We start from the raw sequence: 19,317 nt of genomic DNA, 5'->3' as shown, positions 1-19,317 counted from the left end.
AGTGTTCACTGAGATAAATAAAACAAATTCAAGCTTGGCTCCACAAGGCTGAGGCCGGAGGCACACAGCAGAACACAGGGCCAGGCTAGAACCTTTTCTCTGCCAGAAACTAACAGAGTGACCAATACAACGTGGCTGAGCAGAAAGGGCCCTCACTGGCCACCGTACAATTGGAGGCTTATCTTGGATGGTGTATCTCAGATGGCAGTGATAGTGTGGGCACATCCTGGCAGGCACTCACACCCATTTCCTACAGCCTTGCCTGGCTGTGGAACCTGCAGAGAAACTGGGCAGGTCACTCAGTGTCATGCCCTTGAGACCGTGTGCACTTCACGCTCTCGGGAGTCCACTAGACACACATGTGGAAGGAGACAGATGCAGTCTCACGTGCTGGAGAGCCAGCCCTCCTCCAAGAGAGGAAGGGTGTCACCTGTGCAGAGCCCCCTTCAAATCAGCTCCCGAGAGTGGCTCAGAGGACCAGGCTTGGCCAACGCTGTCGTGCCATGAGACGAAGGTCATCCATAGACTTCAAGTCTGCCTTTGGCTCTGGGCATAGTCTGAGCCTTGCTGTCAACCCACAATCATGTCGCAGCGCCTCCTGGGAAATCCCCAAGACTCCTTGCTTTACAGCTTTCATGGATGGGATCTGAGGCACAGCGAGGGATTGTTAAATCCTGAAGAGTGAGCCTGCACTTGCGGGAGGGAGGACTTTTAAATTTAATTCCGTTTTTAGTTTATTTTCTGAGTCTTAGGTACTCTAAACAAATACTTGACCAGTGAATTACATTCCTAGCCTTTGGTTTTTAATGACAGGGTCTCACACTGTAGCCCAGGTTAGCCTTGAACTCATGAACTTCCTGCTTTAGCTCCACCCAGGGAGGAGAGGACAGAGTGTGCTGTGCTGTCCAGGCTAAACGTCGGTTCTAATCTTTCTGGTTTGCTTATTCAGCTGAAGCGAGAGGCTAGCCTCATGGAGAAAGTTCACTAGGCCCTGTCGGCCTAAGGTCCTGCAGCCACCACCAACTGTGCGTGCCACTCGGTAGAGAGCTGATGGGCACCCTGCCTGTGCCAGGCCTGTTCTGGGAGCCAGCTGGAGTGGAGGCAGTGAGATGGTTCCTGTTCTGTTCTCCCAGGGCTCAGCAGTGCCAAACTCTGAGGGGAATCCGGCCTCCATCTTCCCGGAACAGAGGGACACCTGGAAAGTCCCACGCAATCCCTGTGGTACCCAGAAATGACCGAACAAAAGATGGCAGCAGCACCCCAGGAGATTTCTCTGTAATCCTTCCTGGAATTACAGGACCCCGCATGCTGGGATTGCAGGTGTGGCTGCCGGACGCTGTTCTGAAAGGCCCAGTACAATCTACATCTGTCACTTGTTTCCTGGTTGCTGTGACGACACATCCCTGTGTGGCTCAGGAAGGAAGGGTCTATTCTGTCTCACAGTTGAGGATGCCGTCCATGGGGCGAGGAGCATATGGTGGCAGGAGGGTGAGGCAGCGGGTCACACTGTGCACACAGTTAGGAGACAGAGAGATGAAACCCCCTTTTTATTCAGCCCAAGGGATGGTATCAGTGACGGCGTCTTCTCTCTGGAAATGCAGCATGAATATGTCCAGAAGTGTGTCTCCTAGGTGACTGCAAGTCTAGTTGGGTTCGCAGAGAAGAGGTGACATCACAGTATGGACAATGGGCTAATTTGTCACTGAGTTCATGTCTGAAGTATTTGGATGTTCACTTTGGATAGATGACAGCCATTCTATGTCTCCAAGCAGTCAAGACCAAATTCCTGTGTCTCACCGCCACACCCTCAGCCAGATTTGCTTGTTTGGAGGCAGGGTCTCGCCACTCTGCGCCACTCTGCCGAGCAGGCTGGCCTTGACCTTGCAATCCTCCTGCCTCAGCAGTGCTGGGGATATCGGACCACCAAACACCACACGTGGTTCAGAAATCCTTTGTCAGGTCTTCAGGAGAGCTGGAGACTCGGGTACGACTGTCTTCTTCCTTTCTCAGCTGTGGCAAAGAACCACAGGGTCACCTGTCACAGTCGCTCAGCCAACAGCCGGTGCAGACAGGCTTTGTGGGAAGTTTGTCTCTGTTGTCAACAGCTCGCTGCATTGCCATTTTATAGATGGGTAAACTGAGGCACCTCATTTGTCAGTGTCTGACAAGGAGGACGGGGCCGAGCTACAATCTGAGTCTGGTTCAATTCCGTTTTCAGCTTCCTGCCCAGGCGACCATGAGAAGGAACGTTCCCTCTCCCCTCCCCCAGGTTCTCCCCGAGCTTTCTAGTGTCCCGACACTGCTATGACTTGTGAGCTCATTAGCATGGGTGTCAGGGAAGCCAGTTCCACTCAGCCCTGCACCTGACACGGATATTTCCAGGAACGCTGGTCCCAGGGGAGGGAGGCTCAGGCTTGGGGATCTTTGGGCTTTGGTGGCCACCCCCAGGGTGTCTTTGCAGCCTTGGTTGCAAGAATGGTGTGTCTGAGCATTCAGGAGTCACTGGGCGGGCCCAGAGCTCATGCTGTGGGCTCTGGAGGCTGCCCCCCTTCTTCTGATTTGTGTGTCCCTCAGAGGTCCATGCGTGAGGGCTTGCTCCCCAGGGTGGTGCTGTGGGAGATGGGACCTGGTAGAGGTCCAGGGGCCGTTCGGCTGTTCCATTATGGATGATGGGACCCTAACCTCAGCTCTCAGCCTCAGCACAAACTCTGGTCAAGATGTACACCAGACCAGCTGCTGTTGGACTAATGACTGGGGGTTCAAGGAACCCTTTTTCTTTCTAAATCAATCTGCCTCAAGGGCCCTTTATAGTAACGAAGGCTCCTACACCTTGTGAATCTCGGCTCCATAATTTGCATATGCAGACACAGGTGAATCCGAGGACCAAGGTCCTTCTTGGTCACAAGCAGAGGAGAGGTGAGGTCTCTAGGACTTCATTTTCTCTTTCTTCTCTATCAGAAGCGACACACCTCAGGGCTTTTCCTTCCAGCAACAGAGGAGCTGAGGTATTGATGCGCTGCCTAAGGCCAGGCTCACAGCAGAGCCATGAGCAGCCGCTCCAGGACAGGGCCTCCGTGCTTGTCTGTTTGTGGAGCTTCTTGCTGTTGGAGTCCTTGGAAGCCAGGCCTGGCTGACAGGTCACAGAATGGACTCCCCTTGGAGGAGCAGCCAGGCCACCAGCTGTGCCCTGCCAGGGCTCTGTTTTCCCCTAGGCTCCTGAGGCTCAGGTGTATTATCTGGGGTCTCAACTGCCCACACCTCTCGGTGACCTCCCAGCCTGTACGGCCGACTGTTTGAATTTCTGTGTTTGTCAGTGTGTGGCCATCAGAGCGCAGAAGAGGAAGTCAGACCCCTTGAAGCTAAAGTTACAGGTGTTGTGAGCTACCAGACATGGGCACTGGGAACACAGCTGCTTCAATCCTTAATGTCGTGCCAAGCTCTCTGCTGGTTACACTGTCCTGGTCTATAGTTGCCATGGGCAGGACTCCTGGGGTCACCAGAAGCCTGGCCTTGCAACTGAACTCTGTTAACTAGGTGGTGACCACTTTCTGACCCTTGCATTCCCTTCCTCCATCTCTCCCTGTGGAAGTCGGCCTGGCCAAGTACTCACCAAGACTTAACACCACCTACTTTAGTTCATCGCATTTCTGTGGGAGCTGGGGACCCAAACTCAGCAATGAAGCTAGTGTGGCATCCACAGAGCCATTTCCCCAGCCCCAACACCCTCTTCTTAATGAGAAAACAAGAGAGAGGTGAGGGAAACCTGGCAGAGGGCTGACAGAGTTTCAGGGTTTACCTGAAAGCCTTTGCATAAGTGGCTGCCAGTGCCAACTGTCATGGTGTGTGGTGGTAACACACGCAATGTGGTCCCTCCCCCAGGGCGGTCTCCTCGGTAGCAGGTAGCCGGAGAAGCAAGCCTGAAACAATGACCGCAGTATGAACGCAGGACTCACAGACACAGTGGGGCAGGCGGGATGTCCAAATGGGAGTCCCCGTCTCGCGACTGTAGCAGGTGAGAAGTGAGCTCCCTTCAAGAACGAACCCAGGGCTGCAGGTGTACTGGATGGTGGTGCCCACCAGAAGCACGGGGTCGGAGATGAGGCGGGTGGAGTGCTCCACCTCCCCAGGGTCGGTGCAGTACATAACTGCGGAGAGAGGAACACACGGATGCACAGTGACACCACGGGTCGCCAAGACTTATGGGGAGATCTCAAGAGCATCTCACGTCAGTCCTTTGGGGACATAAGTCAGGTGGGAGGAGAAATAAATTATAATGTATTACTGAAAACTCCCCCAAGGTTTCCACCAGGACCCAAACCTACATCTAAGGTATCAAATCATCACTGAGGAGGATGAGCATGGGCGGGGAGCACTGTGAGGATGGTGAGCATGGGCAGGGAGCACTGTGAGGAGGATGAGCATGGTTGGGGACCACTGTAAGGAGGATGAGCATGGTTGGGGAGCACTTGAGGAGAGTGAGCATGTGTGGGGAGCACTTGAGGAGGGTGAGCATGGGCGGGGAGCACTTGAGGAGGGTGAGCATGTGTGGGGAACACTATGAGGAGAGTGAGCATGGGCAGGGAGCATTAAGAGGAGGATGAGTGGGGAGCATTGTGAGGAGGGTGAGCATGGGCGGGGAGAACTGTGAGGAGGGTGAGCATAAGCGGGGAGCACTGTGAGAAGGGTGAGCATGGGCGGGGAGCACTTGAGGAGGGTGAGCATGGGCGGGGAGCATTAAGAGGAGGATGAGTGGGGAGCATTGTGAGGAGGGTGAGCATGGGCGGGGAGCACTTGAGGAGGGTTAGCATGGTGTGTATGTGGGCTGAGCACGGTGGGGAGGGAAGGACCCAGTCTGAGCACCCATTCTATGAAATCCCTAGCAGTGGCCAGAGTGGGAGGAACAAAGCGAGGGTTGTTCCTGTTCTCTGTAATGCTTGACACTAGAAAACAAGCATCAATTACACTTTTATTAGAAAATCGATACAGATAAAAGGGAAACAGTAAACTAATTAGAAAAGAAGGAAGTGAACACCCGAATGGTGTGGACGATGTCCACCTTCCTCAGCCACTGACAGTTTATGTGTGTGCATCCCTCCACGTGGAATACCTTCTGCAGCTATTCCTACCTGTAAGCCATCTGTCTGTCCACCCATCCCGCAATCCTCTGTCCATCTGTCCCTCTATCCTGTCTGTATGTCTGTCCATCTAGAATCATCTAGATAGAGCTTTATATAGACATAGTCACAGTCATATGCCACATATATAGTTATGCATCAGTTACCTTGTATATATGTATATATAATACACACTGTATATCAAACATATGGTTTATAACTGTCTTATCTGCATAGATATCTATGTCTAGGAAGCCACAAAAATATCTCCCACACATATATCTATCGACAGATATGAGCAGACATCTATACATGGAGAGAGGTAGAGAAATACCTACATAGAAAATGTCAGCATTGACCAATGTACAGACCAGGCCCATCTGTATCTATAAACCCATCCATCCATTCATCCATCCATCCATCCATCCATCCACCTACCCTTCTGCCTCCCTGGGTCCTTCTGAGTGTGCCAGGTGCCACAGCTGTCACACATATATATGTGGCTGACCGTGGCTCCTCAGTAGGTCTCCCTGTGTTGCTGTCTTTTTCCTTCCCTACTCTGTCGCTGCCCACCACCCTTGCCCTCTGCCAACACTTGTTATTCTTGAGTTATTCTGAGTCTAATCTTGTGGAACAGGAGCATTAAAATGTCACCTGGAGGTCCCCACAACAGGGTTGGGGATTTGATGCAGGAAGTGGGGAGAAATTGGCCAGGAGAAGAGGCCGTGTCAAGGCCCAGCTCCTTCCGTGGCAGTAGAGCGTCAGCAAGGAACTAGCAGCCCCTGCTTTTCTTACCCCCCTTTCATGGCGGGGCACAGGCAGCCAGGCTCCTTCCTTCTGAGCGCCCCGGGAATGCCTGTGGAGGAAGCCTAGAACTGGACGGATGGCTTTGGCTTGCCTTGCTTGGCTCTCCAGACGCTTTAAAGACTCAGCATCATGTCCACACTGGTTGGACTCTCATTCTCCACAGTCCCTACCGCTCCAACCTTAAACAGGTAGGGTTGATTACGTGTGACGTGTGTCCTTGGGAGGGACTTAGGGAGAGAAAAAAATGACTCTTACTTTTTTCACAAAATGGGGGGTCGCTGCTCCAACTCAGGTCCCATTGGCAGGTGAGAGTGTCGCTCCCCACGATGTCATAGCCGGGGTCGCACTGGTAGGTGATCCGGGCTCCCCTGACCAGCTCAGTGTGGGAAGTGGTTTTCCAGCCATTTTGGATCTCCGGCAAATCTGAGCAGGAGTCGTTCCGTGACACCTCTTTAAAACAAAACATCTTCCTTAGGTTTGGGGCAGAGTCCGGTGCAGTTAGCTGCTACCTGAACTGTGGAAGATCAGTTCACAGCAAGACAACGGCTTACCACGAGTGACAGCAACCACTCGCAAATTCTTCAGCTCAAGCTGCACGGTGCTGAAGAACATTTGCCACAACCCAGGACACCCAGAGGTGCCACTGAGCTGGGACCTGTTCTTCCTCCTACAGAGCTGTCACTCTTCCTGTGCTTGCATCAGACTGCACGGCGCAGACCTGAGGCAATTCTATAGCTCTTGGGGACAGCAGTGGCCTCGGCTGCCTGAGGAAAGCTACCCTGAGCAGTCGGCAGGGGTTTCCTCCAGGATTTCAGTACAGTTTTAGTTGGAGAAAGGACCTCTCCCGGCTGCCTGAAGGAAGGGGACAGGGAGATAGCTTCTAGAGTTGCCTGGAGGGAAGCAGGGGCCCCTATTTTTAGGTCTTTGAAAAAAATCCGCCAAGTGCTGGATTTGGGGCTCATCTGCACCTGCTGGAACATGGACGGAAAGGAAGAAAGGGAGTGAGTGTAATGGTAAAAATAAAACAGCTCTGTTCCCTGAGGGGCAGCAGGTGGCAGGGATTCCTGCGGCAGGTGAGAGACCTCAGTGGGTCAGTTGGTCCCATGAAGAGCCATGGCGGGTGAGAGACAGAGATGATAGGTATGTGCACCATGCAGAGTGAGGTTGGATATTTATTTAGTGGGTTGTGAGGGGAAGGGGAAAGGGGAGAGGGAGGGGGAAGGGAGATGAGGAGAGAGAGAGGAGAGGAGAGGAGAGAGATGGAAGAGAGAGAGAGAGAGAGAGAGAGAGAGAGAGAGAGAGAGAGCACGAGCTCAGGCTGGAAGCAGAAATGAGTACTGCAAGCTTTCTCTGTCAAATGCCTTCAGACAAAAAGGTTTGCTCTGCTGACCCTCAGTGAGAGCTGCCATGCCACACCTTGTGGAGGACTCTGTCCCCTCTGTGGCAGGAGTCACAGTCAGAATTTACTTAGTTGTCACCATGTCTACCTGGGTGGCCATGGCCAAGTGGCCTACACTGGTCAGTCTTCGGTTTTCAGAGGCCACTACGAGGACAATGGAGGTTTTGCTTTCCTCCAGCAGGCAGCATGGAGGCACAAAACATCCGTCCCTTGTTAACTCTAGTTTACTCTGTGAGCAAGGAGACCCAGACAACAACTCTTCCTCTCCTCCCTCTCTCTCTGTCTCTCTCTCTCTCTCTCTCTCTCTCTCTCTCTCTCCCTCTCTCTCCCTCTCTCCCTCTCAGTGGTATGGTGATGGTGAAGATGGTGATGGTAGCAGTGATGAATGTGGTCATAGAACTGGTGGTGTGCCTGTATATGTTGTATATGTTGTGGTAGTTGTAGATGAGGGGCGGCTGGTTTTGGTGATTGTAGTTGTTTAAGTGGTTGTGTTTACTGTAGTTGTGGTGTTGGTGGTGATGGGGATGGGGAAGGGGTTATTGATGTTAGTGGGGGATGGGGATGGTGGTGGTAGTGGTGGGGATGGGGTTGTTGTTGTTAGTGGCAGTGGTGATGGTGGTGGTGGGGATGAAATGTGGGATGTGAACTGGCCTTGAATTTGATCAGATGCTGCTTTTTGGCTTTGTTTTATGAAGAATTCATCAGTCACACTGAGAACCCAGGAAGATGTACCCTGCTTGCATGCCCAAGCCCTGAGGCATATGGAGAAGGGTAGGCAGAGCTGCCCTGTTCAGTGACTTGGAAGAAGGGGTGTCCGTAGGGAGAGCAGGCTCAGAAGGTGGAGCAGATGAGAGCTGCGAACTTGCAAAGAGAGGGAAGTGGGTGTGCGCCCTGGAGTCACAGCTGGCGGCCACTGAAACCCAAGCCTTGGCATCACAAGGCCTTGTTTAATAGATACTTACACCCACTTCCTTAGTGTTCCCACCTACGAGAGGAGCGTGCTCGGAGTGGCTGGCTGACTCACACAGGGCCACAGAGCGCTCCATAACAGTGCTAGGATATAAACCGTGGTCCTCATGACTAGAGAGCCCGTGCTCTAAGGCTGCATGTGAGAGCTACACCAGTCACTGACAGATCCACCAGCCATGAAGCATCCACACAGACGTGCCTACAGGAAATCACCAAGCACAACCACCCTCCAACACAAACAAGACTCATGGGTTGAAATACCTACCTATATAGTTCATGATAAATCCCTGGCCCTTGCCAAAGATGAGGCCGGCGGGGTCTGAGTGGAACTGGATGGTGAGGTCCGGCGTGGAGGAGTACAGCTTCTGAGGGCTGCTGTTGCCGAAGTACTGGCCCAGGACATGGGGCACAACCTCATCACCATCATAGATGGTCAGGATGTCACTGTTGCTCAGGTTCAGGCTTGATGGTGAGAGAGAAGAGGAGGGAGTCACTGCGGGCCCCCGTCTGTCTGCATAACCACCAAGTCACCTCTTCAGGGACACAGAATTCCCTCAGACATGCAGTGTTTTAGGGCCCAGGCTACAAAGCAGAGCTGAGGTGTCCCAGACGGCAAATGGGAGCAGGACACACTGCTCCCTCCCATAAACACAACAAGATGATCTGCAGACGAGCGGTAGAGATCTTTACTATGAAATGGCTCTCCCAGTCTGGGTCTCACTATGAAGTCAAATCATGCAGTTACAGCCGGCTTCCCTGCTCCATTAACAACATTGTTTGTGGTGCAGTGGTGAGCTGGGCATGTGACGTGGGTCTTTCCCTCTTCTTTGATGCAGAAGATGCTGAGCAAAGGTAGTGAGGTCACCTGAAGCTAGTGTTGTTCTCCAAGCCCTGCTGACCACAGTCTGCCTGCTCGTGGGAGAAAATGACCTGCTTCTTGTTATTCCCCAGATCAGCAGAGTTCTTCACTGTGTGTGGCAACAGTGAGGTGGGGGTCTTAGGCAGGAACTGTGCTCAAGTCTGTTACCATGACCCCTAGCAAGGGGTGAGGCAAAGATCTGAATGCAGGACAAGGCCTCGCACTGACACCTAGGATGGAGGTGATGGTTGATGACAGAAAGGGCCCAACCTGTTGTGGCTGCCTGACCCTTGCTTATACTGTGGAGGCCTGAAAACGGGAGCCTATTTCCACGTTGACCGAAGGTCAGAGAGTTGGAACTTACCTCTAGGCCTTCAAGGTCCCACCTAGATTTTGACCAGAGAGTTTTGCTCTCTCAAGGTTATTGTCACTAGGGGTGGCTAAAAGCCAGATCTTGTATTTCAAGTATAGAGAAGTAGATATGTTCATAAAACATCCTTAGTCACCAGAGAAATGCAAATCAAAACAACTCTGAGATTCCATCTTACACCTGTAAGAATGGCCAAGATCAAAAACACTGAAAACAACTTATACTGGAAAGGATGTGGGGGAAAGGGAACACTTCTGCATTGCTGGTGGGAATGCAAGCTGGTAGTGACCCTTTGGATGTCAGTGTAGTGATTTCTCAGAAAATTAGGAAACAACCTTCCTTAAGACCCAACAATACCACTTTTGGGTGTATATCCAAAGGATGCTCAATCTTGCCACAAGGACATGTGCTCAACTATGTTCATAGTAGCATTGTTTGTCATTGCCAGAACCTGGAAACAACCTAAATGCCCCTCGACCGAAGAATGGATAAAGAAGATGTGGTATTTACATAATGGAGTACTACACAGCAGAAAAAAATATCAATATCTTGAATTTTGTAGGCAAATGGATAGAGCTAGAAAACATCGTTTTGAGTGAGGTAACCCAGACCCATAAAGGCAATTATCATATGTACTCACTCATAAGTGTTTTTTAAACATAAAACAAAGAAAACCAGCCTACAAATCACAATCCCAGAGAACCTAGACAACAATGAGGACCCGAAGAGAGACATACATAGATCTAATCTACATGAGAAGTAAAAAAGGACAAGATCTCCTGAGTAAATTGGGAGCATGGGGACCTTGGGAGAGGGTTGAAGGGAAGGGGAGAGACAGGGAGGGGAGCAGAGAAAAATGTAGAGTTCAATAAAAATCAATAAAAAAGAAAAAAAGTCTATGAATCCAACTAAGTTTCAGTTCCCTTAAGGAGATAGCTTTGGATTCCACCAAGGGAGTGGTTTGCCTACAGGATGTTTTAGTCTAGGGTGTGAGCGTGATTTGTTTTGTTCTAGCAACAGAATGTTTAACTGTGTATTGTAGCCCGCGACCTTCAATTGGTATGTTCATTTCCTTGTATCATGTTAGTGCAGTTTTTTGTCTTGCTCCTGCCTTTTAGGGTTCAGGGGTATTTTAAGCAATTGGACATTAAATGAGGGTGAATTCCAGTACTCACTGGAATTCCCTCCTGATATTCTATGTTTCTCTGTTTTATTATTTTCATTCATGTCTTCATATTTCTTACTAATATTTTCTAAATCCACACACCTCTACCCTGGCAAGAGGTATTTTTGTCGAGGCTGTCCCCGACATCGTACCATGTCTAACCTCCAGGCCTAGCCTGGGTCACACATCCTGTGATCTTTTCCAGCCTGCCGAGTCTGCCTGACCCTAGCCCACCTGGACTCTTTCTCAGGCACCAGACCTAACCAGACTCTCACATCTTGAGCACCAGGCCAGTCTGCGGACCTCTCCTGTGCCCTTCCCAGCCTCCAGGCTTGGGCCTGGTAGAGCATCCTGGGCACCAGCCTAGCCTGTTGAGACCCTAGTGCTCCCAAATTCCCTAGCACCATATCCAACCTCCAGACCTTCCTGTGGTCCAGTTCTGTCTGACAAGTCACTAAGATGCTAGCCTGATGTGGGATGTCTTTTTGTACATGTGCTGCTTTTACTGGTTGATGAATAAAGTTGCTTTGGCCAATGGCCTAGCAAAGTAAAACCAGATGGGAAATCTGAACAGAGATATAGAGAGAGTAGGCGGAGTCAAGGAGACACCATGTAGCTGCTGAAGGAGGAGGATGCTAGAACCTTACTGGTAGGCCACAGACTTGTGGCAATACATAGATTAATAGAAATGGGTTAATTTAAGATGTAAGAGCTAGCTAGAAATATGCCTGAGCCATTGACCAAACAGTGCTGTAATTAATATAGTTTCTGTGTGATTATTTGGGTCCGGGCGGCTGGGAACGAAAGAGCAGTCTCCATTTATACTAGCTCACACATGCCATATCCAGCCTTCAAACTCAGCCTAGGGGGCACATACCATGAGCTGTTGAGTCTCCAGACCCTGGGCAGCTTGCACCACACCCAACCTCCAGATCTAGACCGGGACTTCTGTGCTCCAGTGCAGCCTGGTGAGTTCCTGGCACCTTGCCTGTGCACGTCACCCCAAACCTTGAGCCTGTCACACAGCTTGTATGCCGGCTCTGCTGGGTGTGTGCCCAAGACCCCACCTGTGCCACCCTCACACTCCCTGGCCGAACTCAGGTAGCAAAGCCTAAACAGATCCAACCATTTGTCCATTCTATGCTTTTTTGGTTACCCCTGAATTGGAATTATCCCCATTCCTTTGATCAAAATTACTGCTGAGCAACCAAAGGCATTGCTACCAACTCCTCATGTCTGATTGAGTGAAATCAACCAAGCTTGGGAAACAATAGAAAAAAAAATACACAAACAGACCAAAAATCAAGCTTGCCCTCCATAGAAGTTGCCTAAAATCTCATATCAGACACATAACCAATGGAAGTCTGTGTGTCCAGGTCTTAGCCAAAACCACAAATATGAAGGGCTGGTACAGTATGTCACAGTCCCCCCATCCACCATTGCCTGCTCTTCCAAAGGTCCTGAGTTCAATTCCCAGCAACCACATGGTGGCTCACAACCATCTGTAATGGGGTCTGGTGTCTGCTTCTGGCCTCCAGGCATACACACAGACAGAATATTGTATACATAATAAATTAAAACAAGGAATCAATGACTAACAGCTGGTGCTTTGAGAAGATAAACCAAGTCGGCAGACCCATGACCCTACCAACCAAAGGAAAGAAAGAGAGGCCATGAATTAGCAGAAGCAGAAATGAACAGGGAAACATTACAACAGTCACCAAAGAAATACAATTTTTTATGAAAAACCCATACTCCATTGAGGTAGAAAATACATGAGAAGTGGATGAATTTCTGTGTTCATTCAAACTACCAAAGTCAAGCCAAGAAGAGATCAACAACCTAAACAGAGCTGTAACAGAAGAGGAGGTAGATACAGTGATGAAATGCCTTCTGGCTAAAAACGTCCAGGCCCAGATGAATTCACAGTGGATTTTACCAGATGTTCAGAGAGGGTCTGTAAGCAATACTTCTTAAGTAAAAACAACAACAACATAAACAAACAACCAAACCAAAAAAAGGCATACACCCTCAAACTCCCTTTATGAAGCCAGTATCATTCTAATTATAAAAACAGGCACAGAAAAATAGAGAAAACTACAGGCCAATATTCCTGAAGAACATAGATATAAAAGTCCTCAATAAAATATATTCAAACGGAATACAGGCATATATAAAAAAGATCACCCACCATGATCAAGTTGGCTTAGTCCTAGAGATATAGGAACTGCTCAAGAGACATAGATCAATAAATGTAATAAATCAATCAAATGGGCTAAATACAGAGCCCATACATATAAATAGATGTAGAATAGAACTTTGACAAAACCTAACATGCCTTCATGATACAGTCCTGGAGAGAGTAGATAAATCTATGTATGCCAAACCACCACTAACACTATCCTAGACAGAGAAAAAACTCTAAGTAATTCCACTAAAACAGGAATGAGACAGGGTTGTCCACTGTGTCCAATCTTTTCAATATAGGGCTTAAACTACCAACCAGAGCAATAAGACAGAGAAGGAAATTAAAGGGATACAAAGAGGAAAAGTCAAATTAGCCGTGTTTCTGGATGTTATGATATTATACATAAAAGAACCCAAACATTGCACCAGAAAGCTTCTAGAAGCTGAAAGAAATGAACACTCACTTTCACCAAGTAGGCCTTCCTATATGCTGATAACAAAGATTTTGAGGAAGAAAACATGGAAAGAGTCCCATTTGCAAACAGCCTCAAAAATATCTAGAGATAAACCTAGTCAAGAAGTTGAAGAAGTTCTACAATGAACTTTATATCGCCGGTAGAAGAGATCAAAGAAAATACTAGATAAAGACAACCCATTTGTATTTTGTGGAAAAATGACCACGCTACTGAAAGAAATTTACAGATTCCATGCAATCTCAGCCAAAATTCCCTTGACAGTCATCACAGAAATAGAAACAAAAATTTTAAAATTTATATGGAATCCCAAAAGACCCCAGATAGCCAAAGCGGCCCTGAGCAAAGAGAACCATACTGGAAGGGCCACTCTTCCAGATCTAAAGTGACAATGAGGTAATGGTTAATGCCACTGTGGGTGAAAGACCCAGGTAAATCCAGAACCCTCTAGCAGAAAGAATAGAGCCAAAAATCTAGCAGGAGAATAGAGCCAAAAATCTAGGTTAGCCGGTTCAGTGACTCTGTTCCAGGAACTAGCTGACCATAAAGTTAGATTATAATCTTGAGAATAATCTTGAGAAACGGGGAGTTACCCCCTTGTGACTATCACTGGTGTTTTCGGAATTTTCCAATGACACCTTCTCTACCCCTTTGGGTTGTGGTTTCTTCCCCTAAATACCCCCTCTCCCAGCTACTTGGGGTGGAACTCCTCTACCCCTGCGTGGGAAATGAGTTTCGGCCTCAGCGCTGGTTCATGTCCTGTCAATAAGCCTGATTGCAGCAAGGATGCATCTCTCGTGAGTTCCTGGGGGGGTCGTGTTATCCCAAGACTTGAGTGAGAGTCTCCCCACTCCGGGGATCTTTCATGGGGAGGTTAGCTTCCTTCCTCCCTCCCTCCCTCCCTTCCACCCTCCCTCCCTCCCTTCCACCCTCCCTCCCTTCCTTTCTCTGGGACCAGATCTTACTGTGTCGCCCTGGAACTAGCTCTATAGATCAGGCTGACAGCAAACTCCCACAGGGATCTGCCCGCCTCTGCCACCACCATTCCAATGCTGGAATTAAAGGTGCGGGTAGTGTCCTTACTGTCCTTGAGGCTTCTCCTCCTTGTCAGTCACTCTCCTTTCTCCTTTTCACGACCGTTTCCCAGGCACCTGGTCTGTGTCTGCACACTGAGCAGTACACAGCAGCGCTGAACTGAGACCCAAAAGCCCGGGAGCAGGGAGGCGATGAGGCCAGTGGTAGCACAGAGAAGAGCATCAACCACACATGGCCTATCCCAGAAGCCTCCTCCCAAGGCTCTAAGAGAGAGTGGTGCTTCCTGATGCTTCCAGCTTCCCCCACAGGCCTCCTTGCCAGGAGGCAGGAAACCTGTGTCACAGCTGTCCTTCAAAGCAGGGAGAGCCAATCAGCGCAGTGGCCTTGCTGGGGCCTCTGCTCTGGCAGCTGCTCCGCTGGTGGGAAGTCTTCCTCCAAGTCCTTCTCTAGAGCGCTCCACACTCTGGGTCTTCACTACTTTACTTCACTGTAACCGCGGTGCAGAGGTGGATGCACAGGGCGCAATCTTGGGAATTCCCAGTTCCTGGGAAACTGAGGTAGCTTGCCCTGTAAGCCCCACCCTTCCACAGCCATGGCATCAGGACGCTCATGCCACTGGGAACTCAGCCAGCGTGGAGGGAGTCCGAGGCCGGCAGAACGGACCCAGACTGCACCATACTGCAAAGCAAAGTCAGAAGCCTGGGGGCCTCTGGGTCCTTGGCACCTTTCCCTCCCTCCCAGGACTCCTGTCCAACCGGCACAGGATAGGTCACAGGTGCAAAGGGTCTTCCTGGCGCCTAGCGACACAACAGACGTGCACGACCGAGAAAGCCCAGGTGCCTCCTGCCTCGGGCGCGGAACCGCTGACGTTTTTCTTCCATTAGCCTATACACTAGCCTGTAGCTCCAAGCCCAGGGTCTATCCAGGCCCCACCTTCACCTACTCTGCAGTCCCTATCCGCCCTCTGGCAGGTCTTACCTTTTCTACCTCAGGTCCCTTCCATCTCTCCTGGGAGGTCCTGCCTTCCATCCACAGGCCCCGCCCTTCCAATAAGGCCAAACCCAATAAACCCCACCCACCATCATAAGGACCGCCCACAGGCCACGCCCTCTCCCAGCAGGTACTTTCCCTCTTTCCCTAAAACTCACCTAGGCCATAGCAAACATGAGGACCAAAAGACTCCCAGGGCATTCCACATTCTGAGCCCTCATTGTGCAGAGAACCCATCTGGTTCCAAGGCTTGGACAAAGGCTGTGCCAGAGGTGGGGCAATGTAGGGAAGGTGGTAATTGAGGGACCCAGAGAATGGATGACTGGGATCATTAAAGGAGTACGCCTAGACCCCAGGAGGTGAAGGGACTATGGAGTCCCAAGGTCAAGGTTACCCCAGCTGGAACACTAGAGGCAGGCGTGCCACCATCTTTCCCCAGAGAGCAGGGACCAGGCTTTTGGGGGCCTCTGCACTCCCCACTGAGGGTGATACTGATTTCTTGACACCCCGTGAAAAACGGCACAGGCCTCCCTTGACCAGGAAGAGGGCTGTGGCAGACTTCAGGGTGAGATGGCCAGATATAATCTCCAGGGAACAGGAGGCAAAGAGAGAGGACCTGCCCCAATCTGGGATGCATTCCCTTGACGAAAAGGACCATGACGTAAGCTCCTGTTCCTCAGGAGTCAGCATCAGCCTCAAACAGCAGTATAGCAGTCACAGTGATTTCCAGGATTCCCAAGGATCCACCGCCTGCTTCCTAGAACCCCTTTCAGAGTCTCCACATCTGACCATTCTCAACAAGTATCTGAAGCCAGAGTCAATGACACGGCTGGAGAAGAGGGTGAGGAGGAAGACCTTGGAGGCCATGAACCAGCTGGAGCAGGATATGGAAGCTGCTAAGTTCCGGAGGGCAGTGCTGCTGAGGGACACGAGAGAACTGCAGGATGAGAGGGCGTTTGAGGAAGTGGAAAACAAGCCCTTCTTGGAGTACCTGAAGAAGAGAAAGCAGAGAACCCAGGAGAAGTATGACTTCCTGTGGAAAGATTACATCCAGCAGTGTCAGGAGATCGAGGTCAGGAGGCGAGAGCTGGTCTGCACCTTCACCTCCCGCACTGTAGACCTCCAGAAGCAGCTGACGCAGGGCAAGAGGCTGGAGGCCGGCTTGAGGAAGAGGCTTAAGGCCCTGAAGCCCATTGCACAGATAAAGGAGAACCAGGACAGGGAGAAAGAGGCCTTAGAGCAGGAGAAAGCCAGCATAGTAGCTGACATCCCCTTGATGGACAGAGAGGCACACTTCCAGTTCCTGAAGGAAAGGGCTGCCCTAAAGAAGCAGGTGGAGAAGCTGAACCTGCTGGAGTCAGGAGAGAACACCACCAGAGAGCTGAGGAAGAAGGCCAAGGCCTTGGAGGCTCTGGCCAAAAAGGCTCACAAGGACTTCTGCCAGGGTGTCAGTGCTGAGAACAGGGAACTGCGAGCACAGCTCCGGCAGCTGGATAAGGAATTCTGTGAGCTGGAAGCCAGGAGGGAGAAGCTGGAGCAGCGAAAGCAGCGGTGGAAGGAGCAGCAGTGGTACCTGGAGGCCCTGGCCCGGGGGAGGGAGCGCCTACAGCAGCAGGAGTACCGACCCCCCAAACCACAGGCTCCACACCCAGCCCAGGGCCGTCTACTGGGTGCCAGGCCAGGAACCAATCCTAAGTAATGGCTGCGTGTCCCAGGAAGCAGACTGGAGCTGATGTTGAGGGTAGCACACAAGGAATGAAGATGCTATCAGGCTAATACAGAGGACAGAAGCAGCAAGGGGGATGGAGGACTGAGCTTCTCAGAGGGGCAGGGGGTCCTGGCCTGGCCTGTCTCTCAGGCTTGGCCCCCTCACTCTAACCCGAAGGGCTGTCCTAACCAAAAGCTTCCCCACATTCAGGAAGCTTGGTTCTTTAGCCCCCATACCTTCCACGCACGACAAGTTCCCTGTTGTAGTACAGATTTGGGTGCTCACTGCCTGCTCTGGTGTGGACGTCATGACGACAGGGTGCATTTGTAATCGGCACCTTCCCCAGCCACCCCATTTCACAGGAGTAGGTTTGTGTCTTAGGGGGGTGGTTGCAGGGTGTTATCCGGGGAATTGGGTTCTTTGTATCTGTGTGTCGCAGAGCTGTGGGTCGTGATGTGGCATGCGGTCCCAGGTTTGGGCCTGTGATCCTGTGTGACAAATATAGCCAGCTCTCTGAATCCCGGGCACTGCTGCAGGCAAAAAGCCTCAGTATTTCAGTGCAGAATTTTAACTTTTACTGAAACTCATTTAAAGTTCTGAAAATGAATTGCTGAGTGGACCTTTGGGTTACAGATTTAACTTGCATGTGAAATGCTTTGCTCCTAAACAATGTTATTGAAAAAGTAAAAGCCTGCCTGTGATTCGTTCAAAATAAAAGTCTGTTCATCATTACCCAAGCACACAGTTCCTTCCTTTCATGTAGAGCAAATAACTGTGGGGGACTTGAAATGAGAGCTGCTTGCACCCTTGAAGACGTGGCTGCTCTGTGGGGATTGCTAAAGGGTCACGGAGTGAAGCCAGCCTGCACCCTGCTGCTCACTCTCTGCACCTCTGACTCGAGGTCCACTTCAGGCAGGACTGTCCAGTGCCCATATGCTCACTTCAGGAACTCTTGATGTGTTTGGGGCTCGCCCAAGATACTTTGCCCGGCTCTTCTTGTTACTGAGCACCTACTGTGTACAGGGGAAAGTGGTAACTCCACAAATCCAGGACAGTGGGATGCAGTGGGCCCCTGGCTCCATGGAAACAGGAATCAAGGATCCAGGAATCTATCCTGAGACATACGCAAGGCAGACAGAGAGCCGCTGTTAGGACAGACTGACATGGGGCGGTGCTGAGGAAACTGATGACCGAAATCTCCAAAGTGCTAGGGCAGGTACTGGGGTCAGTATCACATGACCAGCCATCCTGCAGCAAGCATCCTCCTGCCGTCTCCATCCAATTCCCTGTGTGCTGTGTCCACCCTCATCTGGGTGCTTTCAGAAGTCAGAACAGAGCAGCAAAGAACCCAAACCAGTGTGCAGCTCCCCTCCACAGTCTCTGCATCAGCTCCTGCCTTCAGGTTCCTGCCCTGCTTGAGTTCCTGTCATGACTTCCTTCTGTGAGAGGCTGTGGATGTAGAGGCATAAGCCAAATAAACCCTCTCTTCCCCAACTTGCTTTTGGTCACAGTGCTTCACCACAGCAATAGAAACCCAAACTAGGGCAGGACCCCAAATCTGAGTAGATCGTTCCTCTTACAGCACTGGAATGGGCCCCATCACCTGGTTCCTGGAAGCCTATGGGAAGCATGAATGCTCCAATATTTCTCTGGGGCTCCTGTTGCTGCGTCCCCATTTTTCCTGGACCTGAACGTTACCTGACTGGCACTTCAGCACCCTGCATCTGGGGTGAACCACAGCATCAAGACTTGTCCGGTCTGATGCTTCCCTGGTACACTCACAGTTCCATCCCCCCAGGGGCTCTCCTCATGTCCTCCCAGTCCTCCTCAGGACCTTCACCACAGCAGCCCCACCGGATGGCTGCAAACAACAGCTTCAGAGTAACAAGGCTTCTTGTGACAGGACAAGCGTTCAAACTACCTCATGCTTTAGTTGATTGTTTCTACTTTGCAGACAGAGAAACTGAGGCTCAATTACAAGTTCCATATGCCCAGGTCACAAGAGATCAGATCTAAGGTGCAGAGAAAGCCTGTCTGTGCTGAGCCTGGGCTTGTCACTAGCAGGTCACAACATTCTCTGAGAAAGTCCCAGGTCCTTGTCTCCAAGAAGTGAGTCTGGCTCCGTTCTATATCAGAAAATGGGATCAAACATTTACAAGTGACATCATGGGGTTAAGTCTCATGGCTCTCAATGGTGGCACTGTGAATTCTCACATCATCTCAAACATGGCACAGACTGAT

General features: G+C 50.7%; 2 protein-coding genes across 4 annotated transcripts in view; one reads left to right on the top strand and one right to left on the bottom strand.

Moving 5' to 3' along the window:
* The window catches only part of Sez6l (seizure related 6 homolog like), a 150,437-nt gene that overhangs the window by 12,635 nt on the left and 118,485 nt on the right, over nucleotides 1–19,317 (bottom strand). For all 3 annotated transcript variants that reach the window (XM_041647492.1, XM_041647501.1, XM_041647510.1), the window contains exons 10-12: nucleotides 8,555–8,751; nucleotides 6,177–6,371; nucleotides 3,954–4,145 (exon numbers count right to left, since the gene is read on the bottom strand). In XM_041647492.1, the coding sequence (XP_041503426.1) occupies nucleotides 3,954–4,145; nucleotides 6,177–6,371; nucleotides 8,555–8,751 (584 nt within the window). The remainder of the gene's footprint in view (nucleotides 1–3,953; nucleotides 4,146–6,176; nucleotides 6,372–8,554; nucleotides 8,752–19,317) is intronic.
* Nucleotides 15,739–17,127, top strand: LOC121445864 (coiled-coil domain-containing protein 121-like). The gene is given in 1 exon segment (XM_041648018.1): nucleotides 15,739–17,127. A coding segment is annotated over 1 exon segment (1,389 nt).

Source organism: Microtus oregoni, unplaced genomic scaffold (genome assembly GCF_018167655.1).
Source record: "Microtus oregoni isolate MIOR12 unplaced genomic scaffold, Mior012 000003F_ref0000135, whole genome shotgun sequence".
Lineage (NCBI taxonomy): Eukaryota > Metazoa > Chordata > Mammalia > Rodentia > Cricetidae > Microtus > Microtus oregoni.
Note: the sequence above shows the minus strand (reverse complement) of the source record. Positions and strands in the feature narration are given on the sequence as shown.